The sequence below is a fragment of the Chiloscyllium punctatum genome, chromosome 4 (assembly GCF_047496795.1).
Source record: "Chiloscyllium punctatum isolate Juve2018m chromosome 4, sChiPun1.3, whole genome shotgun sequence".
NCBI lineage: Eukaryota > Metazoa > Chordata > Chondrichthyes > Orectolobiformes > Hemiscylliidae > Chiloscyllium > Chiloscyllium punctatum.
Window position 1 is genome coordinate 36,559,403 of NC_092742.1, and position 16,707 is coordinate 36,576,109.

The 16,707-nt window shown below is 40.8% G+C and overlaps 1 protein-coding gene across 1 annotated transcript in view; it reads right to left on the bottom strand.

Moving 5' to 3' along the window:
* The window catches only part of lrrc9 (leucine rich repeat containing 9), a 242,353-nt gene that overhangs the window by 98,781 nt on the left and 126,865 nt on the right, over window positions 1-16,707 (bottom strand). Inside the window, exons 20-21 of the mRNA XM_072568390.1 lie at window positions 14,410-14,601; window positions 13,456-13,581 (exon numbers count right to left, since the gene is read on the bottom strand). Coding sequence (XP_072424491.1) covers window positions 13,456-13,581; window positions 14,410-14,601 — 318 coding nt within the window. The remainder of the gene's footprint in view (window positions 1-13,455; window positions 13,582-14,409; window positions 14,602-16,707) is intronic.

Consider the following 16,707-nt stretch of genomic DNA (forward strand, 5'->3'; position numbering starts at 1 on the left):
ACCAACCAGAGTAAAGCATGAATAGACGTGAAAGTCTTAAGGTCTCCTCCTCAAATCAGAAGGGAGAATATGGAGGATGGAAGTGAAAATTGGAAGCAAAGGTGTTTCCATTATAACAAGGACAAACACATTCATTCAAAATTATGAAAGTTATGAGGAAAACCCATATAACTTACTGGAGCCTTTAAGAATGAGTCCACAAAGGAGTAGAGTTCACAAATGGTGTTAGTTCCTAAACCAGAGGGATCAACTAGATTCTGTTTATATTACAGAAAAATAAATGTGACCATGAAGATGGATTCATACCTAATTCCACAGTTAGAAGATTATATTGATAGGGCTGGCAAGGTCTCATTCCTTTCTAAGGTTGAGGAACTGAAGAGGTACTGGCAAGTGTCATTCATAAGACTAAAGAAATATCCATTTTTGTCACAACAAATGGGTTATACCTATGTGGAGTGAAGCAAATTGGGTTCAAGCACACTCCAGCTATATTCCAGATGCCTATGAAGCAAGTCATAACTGAAATCTGTAACTATATAGTTTAATTAGATATTGTTATTATAGATTAACACTTGTGACAAGTAAGAGCCCTATTTAAGCAATTACAGTTGCTGGCTTACAAATAAATTTAGTTGAAAGTGAATTTTGCAAAACCAAGAATAACTTACCTCAGACATATCACAGAACAAGATCAAGTGTTGCCAAGGACAGAGAAAATAAAGGCTCAAATGTTCTTAAAACGAAGCAAGAAATCATAATGTATTTCAGAATCTTTGGTGAAGTTCTGCAATGCAACTTGTACACATGGCTACTACTGAATGTCAATGGTGGAGCGGATGTTTGTGGATGTGGCGCCAGTCAAGTAGGCTGCTTTGTCCTGGATGGTGTCAAGCTTCTTGAGTGTTGTTGGAGCTGCTCCCATCCAGGCAAGCGAGGAGCATTCTATCACACTGTGTCTTGCAAATGTTGGACAGGCTTTGGGGAGACAGGAGGGGAGTTCTTGCCCCACTATTCCTAGCTTCTGATCTGCTCTTCTAGCCACTGTATTTATGTAGTGAGTCAAGTTGAGTTTCTCGTCAATGGTAACCCCAAGGATGTTGTTACTGGGGGATTCAGTGATGGCAACTCATTAGGAGATGGTCATTGCCTGGCACTTGTGAATGTTACTTGCATTTGTCAGCTCAAGCCTGGATAGTGACTAGTTTTTGTCACATTTAAACATGGACTGTTTCAGTATCTGATGTTTTGCTGAACATTGTGCAATCAGCAGCGAACATCCCCACTTCTGACCTAATGATGGAGGGCATGTCTTTGATGAAGCATTCCTATGTGCTAGGTAAGACTCCAAGACAGTGCAGATTTTGTCCCTGATATCCACTGATTCCAGTTTTGCTAGGACTCTTTGATGCCACACTCAGTCAAATGTTTCACTCTCTTCTCACCTCTGGAATTCAGCTGTTTTGTCCATGCTGGAACCAAAGTTGTAATGAGGTCAGGAGCTGATGGCCCTGGAAGAACCCAAACTTGGCATTACTGAGCAGGTGCTGCTTGATGACACGTACCATCACTTTACCGACGATTGAGAAATGACTTTTGGCTGGGTTGGATTTGTCCTGCTTTTTATGTGCAGGATATAGCTGGGTAAATTTTCACATTGTTGGACAGTTGGCAGTGTTGTACCTATTCTGAAAGAGCTTGGTTATGGGAGTGGCAATCCTGGAGTACAAATCTTCACTTCTAATACCAGAATGTTGTAAGGGCATGGAGCCTTTGCTGTATCCAGTGCCTCCATACATGTCTTAATATCACATGGAGTGAACTGAATTGGCTGAATGCTGATATCTGTTATGCTGGGGATTACCAGAGGAGGCCAAGATGGATCATCCCCACTTTGTGGCTGAAAGTTGCTGTGAATGCTTCAGCCTTGTCTTTTGCACTTACTTGTTGGACTCTTACATTGAGGATATTTGTGGAGCCTTCTCCTCCAATAAGTTATTTCTCCACCACCATTCATGACTGTAAGTGCTTAGAGCAAAGCTTAGATCTGATCCATTGATTATGGGATTGCTTAGTTCTGTCTATCACTTACTGTATAGGCTGTTTGGCTTGCAAGTATCTTGTTTATCACCTCATTTTTAGGTATGCCTGATGCTGCTCATGCCCTCCAGCACTCTCCACACAGGTCTGACCCTCTGGTTTCCTGGTAATGGAAAATGCTGGGCCATGAGGTTGCAGATCGTGCTTGAGTACAGTTCAGTTGCTATTCATGGCCCATAGCACCTCATGGTTGCCCAGACGTGAGTTGGTACATCTGTTCAAAGTCTGTCCCATTTAGCACGGTGGTAGTACCAAAGAACACGATTGAGGGTATTCTCAATGTGAAGGCAGGACTTCATCCCTACATGAACTGTGCGATGAATTTGCAGCTGGCAGATTGGTAAGGATGCTGTCAGGTACGTTTTCCCTTTTTGTTGGATGCCTCACCACCAGCCGCAGACACAATCTAGCTGCTATATCCTTTAAGACCTGAGCAACTCAGCCAGTAGTGTAACTGCTGATATACTCTTGGTGGTGGATATTGAAACTCCCCCACCCAGAGTACCTCTTGCTCTCTTCTCACCCTCAGTATTTCTTCTCTGTTTTGTTCAACATGGAGTGGTACGGATTTGACAATTGGGAGAGGATGGTACTTGTAAACAGCTGGGGGGGGGGGGGGGGTTCCGTGCCCATGTTTAACCTGAAGCCATGACGTCCACAGTCAATGTTGAGCATTCAGAGGCCAAGTCTGCCCCGACTGTGTTCCATTGTGTTGGCACCTCAGCTGAGTATGTCCCTGGGACAGAACGTATCCAGAGATAGTGATGTATGGGACATTGTCTCTTGGGTACGGTTCTATGAGTATGGCTATGTCAGATTGTTGCCAGACTAATCTATGAAACAGCTCTCCCACTTTTGGCACTAGCCCCAGATGTTAGTATGGTGGACTTTGTAGGGTCGACAGGGCTGTATCTGCTATTGTCTTTTCCTGTGCCTTGGTCAATGCCATGTGGTCTGTCCAGTTTCATTTCTTTGTTGAGACTTTATAGCAATTGATACAACTGAATAACTTGTTAGGCCATTTCAAAAGGACAGTGAGAGTCAACCACATTGCTGTGGGTGTGGAATCAAATGTAGGCCAGAGAAGGTGAGGGTAGCAGATTTCCTTCCCTGAAAGACATTAGTGAGTTAGGTGTACTTTTCAGACAATTGACAATGGTTTTTGGTCATCAGCAGATTCTTAATTTCATATATCTTTTGCAGAATTCAAATTCCACCAGCTGCCATGGCAGATTGAAACCTGAGTCCCCAGAATATTAGCCGAGTTGGTCAACTGAGAACTGTTGCAGGGTCTGTTTTGGCTTTTGAAACCAGATTTTCTGGACAGCCCAATTTCCTTTGGAGCCTCGGAATTATGAAGAAATGCTAGACACTTCAGAATAGGTTCAGCAAATGGCATCCAAGATGGCTGTTTGGTTCACTTTGCTGACTGTAGCACTTAAATCATGTAATTGATGTCGATCTGCCACTATGGTTTCATGCTAGCATCACATTCCAGCAGATGTCAGTTGCATGGGTATGGCTTTTTTCTTCTTGCCCACAAGATCTTTCTTAAGGCTTTGTTTGAAGTAAAGGCAATAACAAATTTGGTTAGCCGCTCCACAAGTTCTTCTTTGGAGAATTACATTCATGCCGTTTGCTGTGGCATCTTATGACAAACTCATCAACGGACTCCTGGGATTTTTGGTGTACAATATTGTTTAGAGCCTGTTAATCTGAAATTTAATTCATGCCTTGCACAGGATTTCTTTTGTAAGTAGTTTTAATTGGATGAGTAGTTAATATTCTTCAACTTTAAATGTGTTGATACTGGAAAGGTAAGCTTCCTCTTTTAATCTCAATTGCAAATGTGGTTTTGTGGCTTGTTGTTTTTGCTTTTCTTTTATAAATTAAAGTTACATGGAAGCCTTCATACCATCTGGTGCTTCCCCATTCAATTATGACAAAATTTTATGCTAATATGGGTGCTATGGAAAGATATAACAATCTTTCAGACAGGTTTACAAGATTGCATGGTGCTAAAAATGGCTGACTTCATTCTTGTAATTACAGCAAAAATGACAGTTGATCACAAATAATGATGAAAAATGAATATTACTTACAAATGTGATGTTCTATTTACAATGAAGTTTCACCATGATACCAAGTGCCCTCTTAGAGGTTTTCTTTTTCCTTCCCACTGAGTCTAGAAACAGTCCTGAGGTCTACATCTGGGATAGATGGAGCCTGGCCTATAATGGATCCTGTTGGTGTTGGAATTTTAAATGAATGATACAATCGTGGCTAGATGGCCCAGATATGGGTTCACTGTCCTTGGTTTGAACTTCTGCAGGGTTAAGGGATGCAATCATAATGGAGGTAGAGGGGCTGGGCACTTTAGCAGTCTCCTAAGAGCACATTTTTGAGGAGCCTATATAGAGGTCCTCCTATTAGCACTCTTCTATTTCCTTGTGAGGAAGAGGTGTCTGCAGTGAGGCCAAGATCTCTCACTCCCCTGTCACTCTGACATTTGTGTTAATCACTAATGTCAGGGAGTGTAGAAGGTGCATCCTCTGTGTGAACTTCTTCCTCAGAGTGAAAAAGTTTATGATGTCAAGATGAGCTGGTCTCTTTATGGCAGAGACTGCATGGATGCCACTTAAGCCTGTGCAAGATAAGAATAGGAATGATTTGTGGAAGAGGTGCACAGGGCAGAAATTTGGACATATTAACAATACAGCGGTGGTAATGGGAAAGCAGTGCAACCTTTGACCACAAGTCTTAGGTCATTAGGATAAGGATAATACTGGTTCTCGGGTGAAAGTGTTAAATAAGGGAAAGGCTAATTACAATAGGACTAGGCACAAACTGGAGAAATTAGATTGGCCACAGCTGTGAGAGCCTTTTAAGATCATAAGACATAGGAGCAGAAATTAAACCATTCAGCCCATCGAATCTGCTCCACCATTCAATCATGGTCGATAAGTTTCTCAACCCCATTCTCCTGCTTTCTCCTTATATCCTTTGATCCCCTTGACAATCAAGAAACTTTCTATCTCTGTTTTAAATATACTCAATGACCTGGCCTCCACAGCCTCTGTGGCAGTGAATTCCATAGATTCACCACTCTCTGGCTGAAGAAGTTTCTCCTTATCTACATTCTAAAAGGTCTTCCCTTTAATCTAAGGCTGTGCCCTCAGGTCAGAGTCTCTCCTACCAATAGAAACATCTTCCCAACATCCACTCTGTCCAGGCCACTCAGTATTCTTTTAAAAGGAAGTTAATCAGAATTCAGGACCAGCACATTCCTGTAAGATTGAAATTAAGCCCAGCAAGATTTGGGAACCATGGATGACAAGACATATTCAAAATTTAGTTACAAAATACAAAGGAAACATTTCTGGGGTTTAGGCAATTGAAATCAGACAAGGCCCTTGTCTGGAGGAAGCAGGAAAAAACTTAAACAAGGAATTAGGAGGGCTAATAAGGGCCACTGAATATCCTTGGCAAATAGGATTAAGGACAATACATGCATAAGGAACATGAACGTAGTTAGGGAAAGGGTAGGCCCACTCAAGGACAAACAGAACATTTATGCATGGAGCCAGCGAAGGTAGGTGAGGTTGTTATTGGTGTTCACCACTGAGAAGTTAACAAATCACACAACACCAGGTTATAGTCCAACAGGTTTATTTGGAAGTACTAGATTTAAGAATGCTGCTCCTTCATCTGAAAGCTATTCCTTCCAAACAAACCTGTTGGATTATAACCAGGTGTTGTGTGATTTTTTAACTTCCACCCCAGTCCACACCGGCACCTCTACATCATGGCTACCAATGAGAAGGACATGGATGATGGCAAGATTAGGAAGGGGTATGTTTCATATTCTAGGCCATGTTGATGTTAAGGAGGTGGTGGTGTTGGGTGTCTTGAAAAACATTAAATTCCCAGAGCCTGGTGGGATAATAGACAATAGACAATAGACAATAGATGCAGGAGTAGGCCATTCAGCCCTTCGAGCCTGCACCGCCATTCAATATGATCATGGCTGATCATTCCTAATCAGTATCCTGTTCCAGCCTTATCTCCATAACCCTCGACTCCACTATCTTTAAGAGCTCTATCCAATTCTTTCTTAAATGAATCCAGAGACTGGGCCTCCACTGCCCTCTGGGGCAGAGCATTCCACACAGCCACCACTCTCTGGGTGAAGAAGTTTCTCCTCATCTCTGTCCTAAATGGTCTACCCCGTATTTTTAAGTTGTGTCCTCTGGTTCGGCACTCCCCCATCAGCGGAAATATGTTTCCTCCTGCCAGAGTGTCCAATCCTTTCATAATCCTATACGTTTCAATCAGATCCCCTCTCAGTCTTCTAAACTCAAGGGTATACAAGCCCAGTCGCTTCAGTCTTTCCGTGTAAGGCAATCCTGCCATTCCAGGAATTGACCTCGTGAACCTACGCTGCACTCCCTCAATAGCTAGAATGTCTTTCCTCAAATTTGGAGACCAGAACTGTACACAGTACTCCAGGTGTGGTCTCACCAGGGCCCTGTACAGCTGCAGAAGCACCTCTTTGCTTCTGTACTCAATTCCTCTTGTTATGAAGGCCAGCATGCTATTAGCCTTCTTCACTACCTGCTGTACCTGCATGCTTTCCTTCATTGACTGGTGGACAAGAACACCCAGATCTCTCTGAACAGCCCCTTTACCTAATTTGATACCATTGAGGTAGTAATCTGCCTTCCTGTTCTTGCCACCAAAGTGGATAACCATACATTTATCCACATTAAACTGCATCTGCCATGCATCTGCCCACTCACCTAACTTGTCCAGGTCACCCTGTAATCTCCTAACATCCTCATCACATTTCACCCTACCACCCAGCTTTGTATCATCAGCAAATTTGCTAATGTTATTGCTGATACCATCTTCTATATCATTTACATATATTGTAAAAAGCTGCGGTCCCAGCACGGATCCCTGCGGTACCCCACTGGTCACTGCCTGCCATTCCGAAATGGAGCCGTTAATCACTACCCTTTGTTTCCTATTAGCCAACCAATTCTCTATCCAATCTAGTACTTATCCAATCCGATCTATTGGAGTATACTGAGTGAGGAAGAGAAGAGATTGCTGCGGCCTTGACAAAGCTCCCTGAAAGTGGCAACACAAGTGGATAACCTGGTAAAGACGACATATGGCATGATTTGCCTTCATTGTTCAGGATGAGGTGGTACCGGCGTTGATAGCCAAGTTCGATACCCATGAGGATGGCCTCAACCAGGACCTGGAGCTCATGTCACACTACAGGTGATCCGACTACACTACACACACTCTTTTATATGTCACACATTCATGCAGACCCTCTCCCATACATATGCTCTCTCTCAGATCCACATACACCTCTCACCCACGCACACACCCTTTCACAGGCATATACTCAGTCACGCTTGGGCACACACACCACCAAGCAAGCAAGCAAGTGCAGACACGTATACACGTACACACACATAAATGGGGTGAATTTGCATTTGAAGAATTATATTTGCAGATATATTCTATTTTGTTTAAAAAACACACAATCTGCAGGCACTCATTGCAGGCAGTCAATCCATGTGACATTTCATAAATTCCTTTTGGAAACAGAACAAGTCTGACTCAACATTGGGATACAGACAGACACTAATTTCACACCTCCAGTGCATGGTCGGAGCTGAGATGTCACTTTTTAAAATATAAAACCTTAAGTTATCTCAGGAATATGACTTGAAAGTAGTTTGGGGATTTACATATTAATGAATCGAAATCTGCAACCCATTCTAAGAGATGAAAGACTAAACAGTAATCTAGGTTTGTTCATCGTATCAGTTGCATGACACTATGATCTTGTGCTGTAATTTCTGTGTGCTATGATCCTGCCCCAATAGCTACCTGAAGAAGCAATAGTGCTCTTAAAACTGGTACCTCCAAATAAACCTGCTGAATTACAACCTGATGTTGTGCAATTTTTAACTTCATCGGTCAGAGCATCGAGTGTAAAAGTTGGCAAGTCATGCTACAGCTACACAAAACTTCAGTCACCCTATACTTGGGTTATTGCATATAATTGTAGTCACCATACTAGAGTCATAGAGATGTACAGCATGGAAACAGACCATTCAGTCCAACCTGTCCATGCTGACCAGATATCCCAACCTAATCTAGTCCCACTGCCAACACCTGGCCCATATCCCTCCAAACCCTTCCTATTCATATATCATATATCCATCCAAATGCCTCTTAAATGTTGCAATTGTACCAGCCTCCACCACATCCTCTGGCAGCTCATTCCATACACGTACCATCCTCTGTGTGAAAAGGTTGCCCCTTAGGTGTCTTTTATATCTTTCCCCTCTCACCCTAAACCTATGCCCTCTAGTTCTGGACTCCCCGACCCCAGGGAAAATACTTCATCTATTTATCCTATCCATGCCCCTCATAATTTTGTAAACCTCTATAAGGTCACGCCTCAGCCTCCAACGCAGGGAAAACAGCCCCAGCTGTAGTGCAAATCCTCCAACCCTGGCAGCATCCTTGTAAATCTTTTCTGAACCCTTTCAAGTTTCACAACATCTTTCTGATAGGAAGGAGACCAGAACTGCACGCAATATTCCAACAGTGGCCTAACCAATGTCCTGGATAGCTGCAATATGACCTCCCAACGCCTATACTCTATACTCTGACCAATAAAGGAAAGCATACCAAACGCTTTCTTCACTATCCTATCTACCTGTGACTCCACTTTCAAGAAGCTATGAACCTGCATTCCAAGGTCTCTTTGTTCAGCAACACTCCCTAGGACCTTACCATTAAGTGTATAAGTCCTGCTAAGATTTGCTTTCCCAAAATGCAGCACCTCGCATTTTTTGGAATTAAACTCCATCCGCGACTTCTCAGCCCATTGGCCCATCTGGTTGTAATCTGAGGTAACCCTCTTTGCTGTCCACTACACCTCCAATTTTGGAGCCTTTGGAGAGTGCGCAAAAGAATTTTACCAGCATGTTGCCTGAAGTTTGAGTGTCGTAGCTGTAAGAAGAGGCTGGACAAACTTGGATTGTTTTTGCAAAAGAAATTGAGGTTGAGGTTGAGGGATGACTTGACAGAAGTATATAAAATTATGAGAGACATGTAAAAGGTGAATAGTTGGAGTCTTTTTCCCAGGCCATAGATTTAAGAGATTGAGAAGCAAGCTTTCTTTACACACAGAGTAACGTACTGCCAGGAGAGGTAGTCAAAGCTGATACATAGCAATGTTTACGAGGCATTTAGACAGACAAACGAACAGGCAGGGAATAGAGGTATATGGACCATGTGCAGTTAGTTCGGATTGGTTTAGATGGCATCATGGTCAGTATAGGCATGTTAGGCCAAAGGGCCTGTTCCTAAGCTGTACTGTCTGTGTTCTAGTTGCTGATAACTGGAGATCTCAACATTATCACATTGGTTTTAATGTCTTTTCCCAATAAGGTGAAGATTCGCTCCTCACTAGAGGTAACGAGATGAATGTTGAGTACTCCACCACATGTCTTGGGCCTTCAGGTTTTCTCCTGAAATGAGGGAAGTGCAGGGATTGAGTAAGATGAAAGTGGACAGCACTGCTGTTAGTATTAGTGCTGTTGTGAGAAAAGTGATGAGGTGTTCCTTCTGAGTAAGAAGAGTCAGAAGGAACACCGCATCACTTTTCTCAGCGGGCAAGTAGAGTATGTAGTTTGCGGATAGAGTGGGTGGGAATGATTGAGAGAAGATGACATGAGTCTTGGTGGGACCTACGTGCAGTGATAGAGATAAAGCAAATTGGAAGAAGCAGAGAGCAGAAATGGTGGTATTTACCCTTATGAGTGCAGAACATACTTGTAGCATTGCTGGGAGTTTCTCCAGATCTTGAACACTGCATTGACCAAGGTGGCAAATCTGGATCAAGCTGACAGGGTGCAAGTGGTGTGGTTTCTTGGGCAATTTTGAATAAATATATTGGCTGCCTTCTCTGTCATCAAAGCAGGGTGCTAAATTTCCTCAATCAGCCAGCTCTTTGCAGCTATTCACACATCGAAACTACACAGTCTTCTTCTTGACTTGCTGTACTTGAACAGCTCCATATTTGTACTTTATATGTTGTTGGCAGCAAGAAACCTATAAGATCCTAACAGTGGTGATCATTTTTACTGCTGACTACAATGAAAGTAAACCATGGAGGCATGGTTCATGCTTACTGTGGTGAGCACGATACAATTACATGAAGAGGCTCAGAAGATCCACAGAGAATAACCCTCTATGAAACTTCCCACATGTTATGGTCCAGACCAGAGCCCATCAAATTATTTTAAGAAGGTAGTTTAGACCCTAAAGTTTTCTTATTTTAAAGGTAGATGCGAACTATATGTTCCAGATATGATGTGACTGGTCAAACCACTTGACATTAAGCAAAACACAATAAGTTAAACACTACAGTTCAAATACAAACAAAAGAAAGAGGAATTTAAAAACTTGAACATTGGAAGTATTAACCGAATAATAGGTATACTAATTAACTGTTCTAGGAGAAAGTGAGGACTGCAGATGCTGAAGATCAGAGCTGGAAATGTGTTGCTGGAAAAGCGCAGCAGGTCAGGCAGCATCCAAGGAGGAGAATCAACGTTTCGGGCATTTCCTGAAGAAGGGCTCATGCCTGAAACGTCGATTCTCCTGCTCCTTGGATTACTGCCTGACCTGCTGCACTTTTCCAGCAACACATTTTCAACATTAATTAAATGTTTCAATATAGTAATATCCCACAAACACACCCTTGGCAAAAAGGTAAATTCAGACACAGATTCTCACATACAGTTCTCCATTCCAGGAAGAAACAACATCAAGGGTGACTTCAGAGAAAGTAGTAGCCAGGGAATCATTCACTGAAGCTCCAACTCGTCTAGGACCCAAATAACTTCTGACTACTAAAGCTAAGAAAAATTAGAAAGCCTGGTCGGTGAGAACTGGCCACTCCCCTTCTGTTGTTATAACTGTTTTAAAAAAAACCTAAATGCCTCCCACGTTATTTACTTCAGCCATTTTCATAGCCACTTTGGCACTTCCACCTTTACAATCTCTCTTCAAAAAAAAAACCAGAATAAAATAACCTTTTTAAAGTGATAGCATCGTCACATACTTAGCTCCAAATCCTTCCTCAGGTGTCACTAAATGCAGGAATGGCTCAACTCTGTTTACCTCACTCTTCTTTTTTGAGATCTTCCTTGAAACTTAATAAAAGCAAAGCATTACAGATATTATGGATCAAAAAACAAAAACAGAAGTTCTGGAGAAGCTCAACAGATCTGTTAGCATCTGTGGAGAGAGAAACAAAGTTAACATTTGAGTCTAATAAGACTTCAGAAAAAGTTCTTCAGCTTCTGGTTCTCTGTTCTTCTGTTTTTGTTCTTTGAAAACTACTTCTATGACCAAACATGATTGTGAACACTATGCAACAAACCATGCCAACTCCTCTGCCATGTCCCCTCCCCTTACACAGCACTCCCCAAACAACCCTAATCCAAACAATGGCCTGGAGCAAACAATCATTCCAGCATACATGGGAGTACTGCCGGGCACCTACAGAATCCTAATCATAGTAGACTCGAAGGAACTGTCTGGGAAACTGAAGATTCATTTGGACAATTCCACTATGCTTGGATGTCTCCACAAATTTACATTTTGATTATAAAGTTCAAAATGTTCTGATGAAAGTAAGTGAATAGTTACTCAGGAAATGTTAGACTACAAATGCATAGTCTAACTCCTGTTTAAATTTTCAACTAAGTAAATACTGACCTCACACACTCCAACTACTCCTCTCAGACCCTGACCTCACCTCACCTCACCCCACCCCACCCCTATTCCCCCAAGACCTAATATCACACCAAGTTCTGGACCCAACATCCCTCTTTTCCATGCTGTACCTACCTACCTCCATCCATCCTCCAATGCATTCCTCTCTCTTTGCCTGCTCCTAATCCACTCCTCTGTCACTCTCTAACTTTCAGAGTACAGCAGTTGACTGCTGTGCAAAGGGGTGCAGTTGCCTTTTCCTAACAGTTCTGCACTATGAGCAACCTTCCAAGTACACTTCACATTTTCAAAGAAATGCTGATTGGAATCTCTGGACAAAAATGAGGAGCCCTTTCATTTTGTAAAACAGAGTAGGAATTTCTTAAAAAGTCTAGCCCAATGTCTGTCTTTGTGTTTCTAATGTCAAAGTGTTCAGAAATGTATTTTTAAGAGTTAAATTTTTATTAAGGACAATAATACAAAAGACCAGAGTGGCTTGTTTAACAGCAAAATAGATTGGAATTTATAATTACTTTATATGTTCAAAATAATTTGACTGCATCAATAGCTAATTAGCCATAGTCTACAAAAGATCATAGCAATTGCTCCCCAGAGACAGATTATTAGTTACATAGCTTGAGGGATACCATTCCATATCAAACATGGGAAATGTCAAGAAAGCAGGCTTCCATGAATGACTACAGCCAGTAGTTGTTGAACCCATGCTGCTGGCATTATACCACACCACACTCTCGCCAACAGAGCCAACTAACCACCACAAATTTAATATTGCTAAGTGCAATTTGTTAAAAACAGAATGAATCCAAAAAGTGAAGGTAACCTATCAGATGAACAGCGAAGGGCTTTTGCCTGAAACGTCAATTTCGAAGCTCCTTGGATGCTGCCTGAACTGCTGTGCTCTTCCAGCACCACTAATCCAGAATCTGGTTTCCAGCATCTGCAGTCATTGTTTTTACCTAGCTGAATTCTTTATACCAGTTTCACATTTTGTATTTGGTGTACCTGCAAATTGGAGGTAGTAACTTGGAGAGTTACTGCCTAGCCAGCAGAGCCTATATCCCCTAAATGAATTAAAAGAAGTGTACGTAATAAGTTTATGTCATACTTCATTTTTAAAATAAATTCACTCCATGTCAATAATAACTTGAGATCGTAAGTCTGAACTTAACTGATATATGGAAATGTGTTAGCATAATCAAAACTGATATTTAAAGTTTTACATAGAGTATTAATAAAAAATATAAAAGTCAGAGAGCAAGCCTTTCTATCAGGTAGCATATCCATCTTAAGTCTGTGTGAAATACCCAATTTTTTAATATTGAAAAATAGTATGTCAATTATTAATGTTTTAAGCAGCATGCCAATAAAAAAAAATTGAAAAAGTGAGCCTAAGATTTAAAAAAAAGTATCCACACAGCTCAAATTGAAAAGTGAATTGATTGAAAACAATTTTTTTCCAATTTTAGTGTATACAGTCAAAGAAATCAGAGAAGTTAACATCAATGTTGATCATACCTGCGTAATCTTGGATTCAGCAATCATTTGCAGAGCTGCTAGAGTTTCTTCCTCCATTACAATGGACCCATTCAGATAAGTGAGAGTCTTTAATTGGCCAATGACAAGCGGACGTAATAAATCAGGCTATCAAAAAATTTGATATGGGTAAAAACAATGATTAGACTTATTGGAATCAATTAAGGTTAGTTTATTTTAAAGCAGAATCAAATTGGCATCTATAATATAAACCCATTCAATGGAAAATGTGAAATTATGCAAATGAATTAGTATTTAATGAATTAACTTGTCTTTCAGAGTAAGGATCTCCTTGCCAATCTCTACCAGTCCAAAGCTGCATCATCATATTTGGTGATGTAGAACTTTAGGTTACCCAAGTATAATTGTTTCTTGCATTTGATAATCATAAGACAAGCTGGCCTAATATTTTATGAATTGATTATTCAACGTAATAAACATAGATTCTGTTATTTTCTCTATCAGAGACTGGGAACTCAGCAAAATTGAGGTTTGACTCTGCATTGCTGCATTCCACAATGTGATAGATTGTGAACCACCTTTCCAGTTACACATTTTAAAAATGGGAATAGATAATGAGATCAAACAATAAAGATGGTTCATCATTCATTCTGTAGGTTAATCCATCTAGTTTTAAACATTGGTATTATGTTGAACGGTCATTGTGTACATAATTTTGTTCACAGCAATGTGTTGGCATTTGACTACATATTTTCACTTCAAAGTAGTTGAAGGAAGGTCACAGGTAAGAAATACTAACTGACTATATAAGCGAAACAATGTATGGAAATGTTTTAAGTATTGTAAACAGTTGGATCCATGAATTAATGAAAAATGCTCTTGAAAATGAATTTAAATAAAACTAATTGAAATTTAAAATAATCTAAATCACATTCCATTGTTTATCTTTGTCATTTAAACGCCAACGAAACATACCTTTTTCCATGGATTGTGACAGAGATCAAGTGTAAGAAGTTCAAATGCATGTTTATGAAGAACTCCTATTTCTTTCTTGATGTAAGTCAATTGATTCCAACTCAGGTCCAAATAGTTGAGATTCTCCATTCCAGTGAAACCATCTAAAGTTATCAACTGGTTGTGGCTTGCATCCAAAAATCTTAGATGAGACTGCAGAAGTTTAAATTACTAGATTCAGAATCAAGGAACAAGGTAAAGGAAATTAACAATGGAAAAAAGAATTTAGGATTGTCAGTTAGGTTCACAGTGGGGCTGACTTCTCTAAATTTTGCAGATTGAAGGAGCATTTACATTTACAGCATTTGCTTCAACTCAACAAGATAGGTGACAGCCATTCACTGGCTCATTTTTTGAAACAACACCCTGCGGAGAGTCACCTGACTGGTTTAAAATGTAAACAAAACCTGATAGTTAACTGTGACTCATGATTATCTAGTGTTCTCCATGGCAATATCTCTACCAATCACAGTCCAACTGCCAACTAATCATCCCTCTTCACTCAAATAGCATTAAAATGTTAGTTTCCCCTTAAACTGGCAGTCTTGTGAATTGTAATGGTGAAGGCAAGCCAAAACGTTTTGACAAAATCTCTCTTTTTCAGCAATATTGAAGTTCTGCACTTTAATATTGTGAAACATCTCAAGGCTAGACAACTTTCAGATATTGAGACTAACCCACATTAACACAGAACATGGAACAATACAGTACAGAAACAGACTCTTCGGCCCACCATGTCTGTGCCAACCATTATGCTATTCTAAATTAATTCAATCTGCCTGCACATGGCCCATATCCCATGTATTCCTTGTCTGTTCACGTCTGTGTAATGAGAAATTCCTGGAGAGCTAACTGCCCATCTAACATCTTTCTCTCAAACAAATTAGTAAACACTCTCTATCCTTTTCACGTGAAACATACTTACAGTAAAGAGAAAGACAATGACCCAGGGAGATCAGTAGGCAGAACAGTGAAGACACAGAAGACAACAGAGACTATGTGGTTTTGAAATGAAGTTGATGTAATTTTAATAAGTATCTCATTGGAATAGCATTTTGTTATAGAGTTGGAGACAGATAGCAAGCAGTTAAGAGAGAGAGAGAGACTTAGCTTTATGAATAATTATTTGTTTTGTTTAATGTTCACTTTTAGATGAGAAAATAATGATGTTATTTTCTTTAAATAGTGGAATTTGGGAGTTCTCTGTCACTTATATTTTAAGAGATTATGAGGCAAAGCGAGCTTTTCTGTGTGTTTGGTTTAATTAACAGAGGGGTTCGCCTCAGTGTCATAACACTAATGAAAGACTGAAACAGATGCAACATGACTTGGCCAACTTTTAGGTTCAATGCCCTGACCAATGAAGACAAGCACACCACACATATCTTTACCCACCTTATCCACTTGTATTGCTCCTTTCAGGGAGCTATGGACTTGCATCCCAAACCCCCTCTGTATATCAGTGCTAAGGGCTCAACCATTTTCTGTATATTTTCCTCTTGCAATAGATCTCCTAAGATGCATCACTTCACACCTGTCTGTATTAAACTCCACTTCCTATTTCTCCATCCAACTTTTTACTGGTCTATATCTTGCTGTCTAGAACAGGAGCAAGGATGTTGTTGGAGTTATACAGGGCCTTGGTGAGGGCACCCGAGAATAGCGTGCGCAATTTTGGTCTCCTTTTCTGAGGAAGGATGCTCATGCTCATGCTCTCTCTCTCTCTCTCTCTCGTGTAGCGAAGGTTTACCAGGCTGATTCAGAGGATAGCGAGACTGACGCATGAGGAGAGATTGACGAGGCCTAGGTTAGGCCTAGATTATATTTGCTGGCGTTCAGACGAATGAGGGGGGAATCTCATAGACTTATAAAATTCTGACAGGACTAGGTAGGGTGGATGCAGGGAGGATGTTCCTAATGTTGGATGTGTCCAGAACTAGGGGTCACAGTCTAAGGATTTGGGATCCACCATTTTGGATGGAGATGAGGGGACATTTCTTCACTCAAAAAGTAGTGAGCCTGTGGAATTCATTATCCACTTAGATTGCCACAGGAAATAGTTGATGCCAAAACATTGAATGTATTCGAGAGGCAGCTAGATATACCACTTGGGATGAATGGGATCAAAGGTTATGGGGAGAAAGCAGGATTAGACTATGGAGTTGGATGGTCAGCCATGATTGTGATGAATAGCAGAGCAGGCTCAAAGGGCTGGTTTGGCCTCCTCCTGCTCCTATTTTCTATGTATCCTTTGATAAC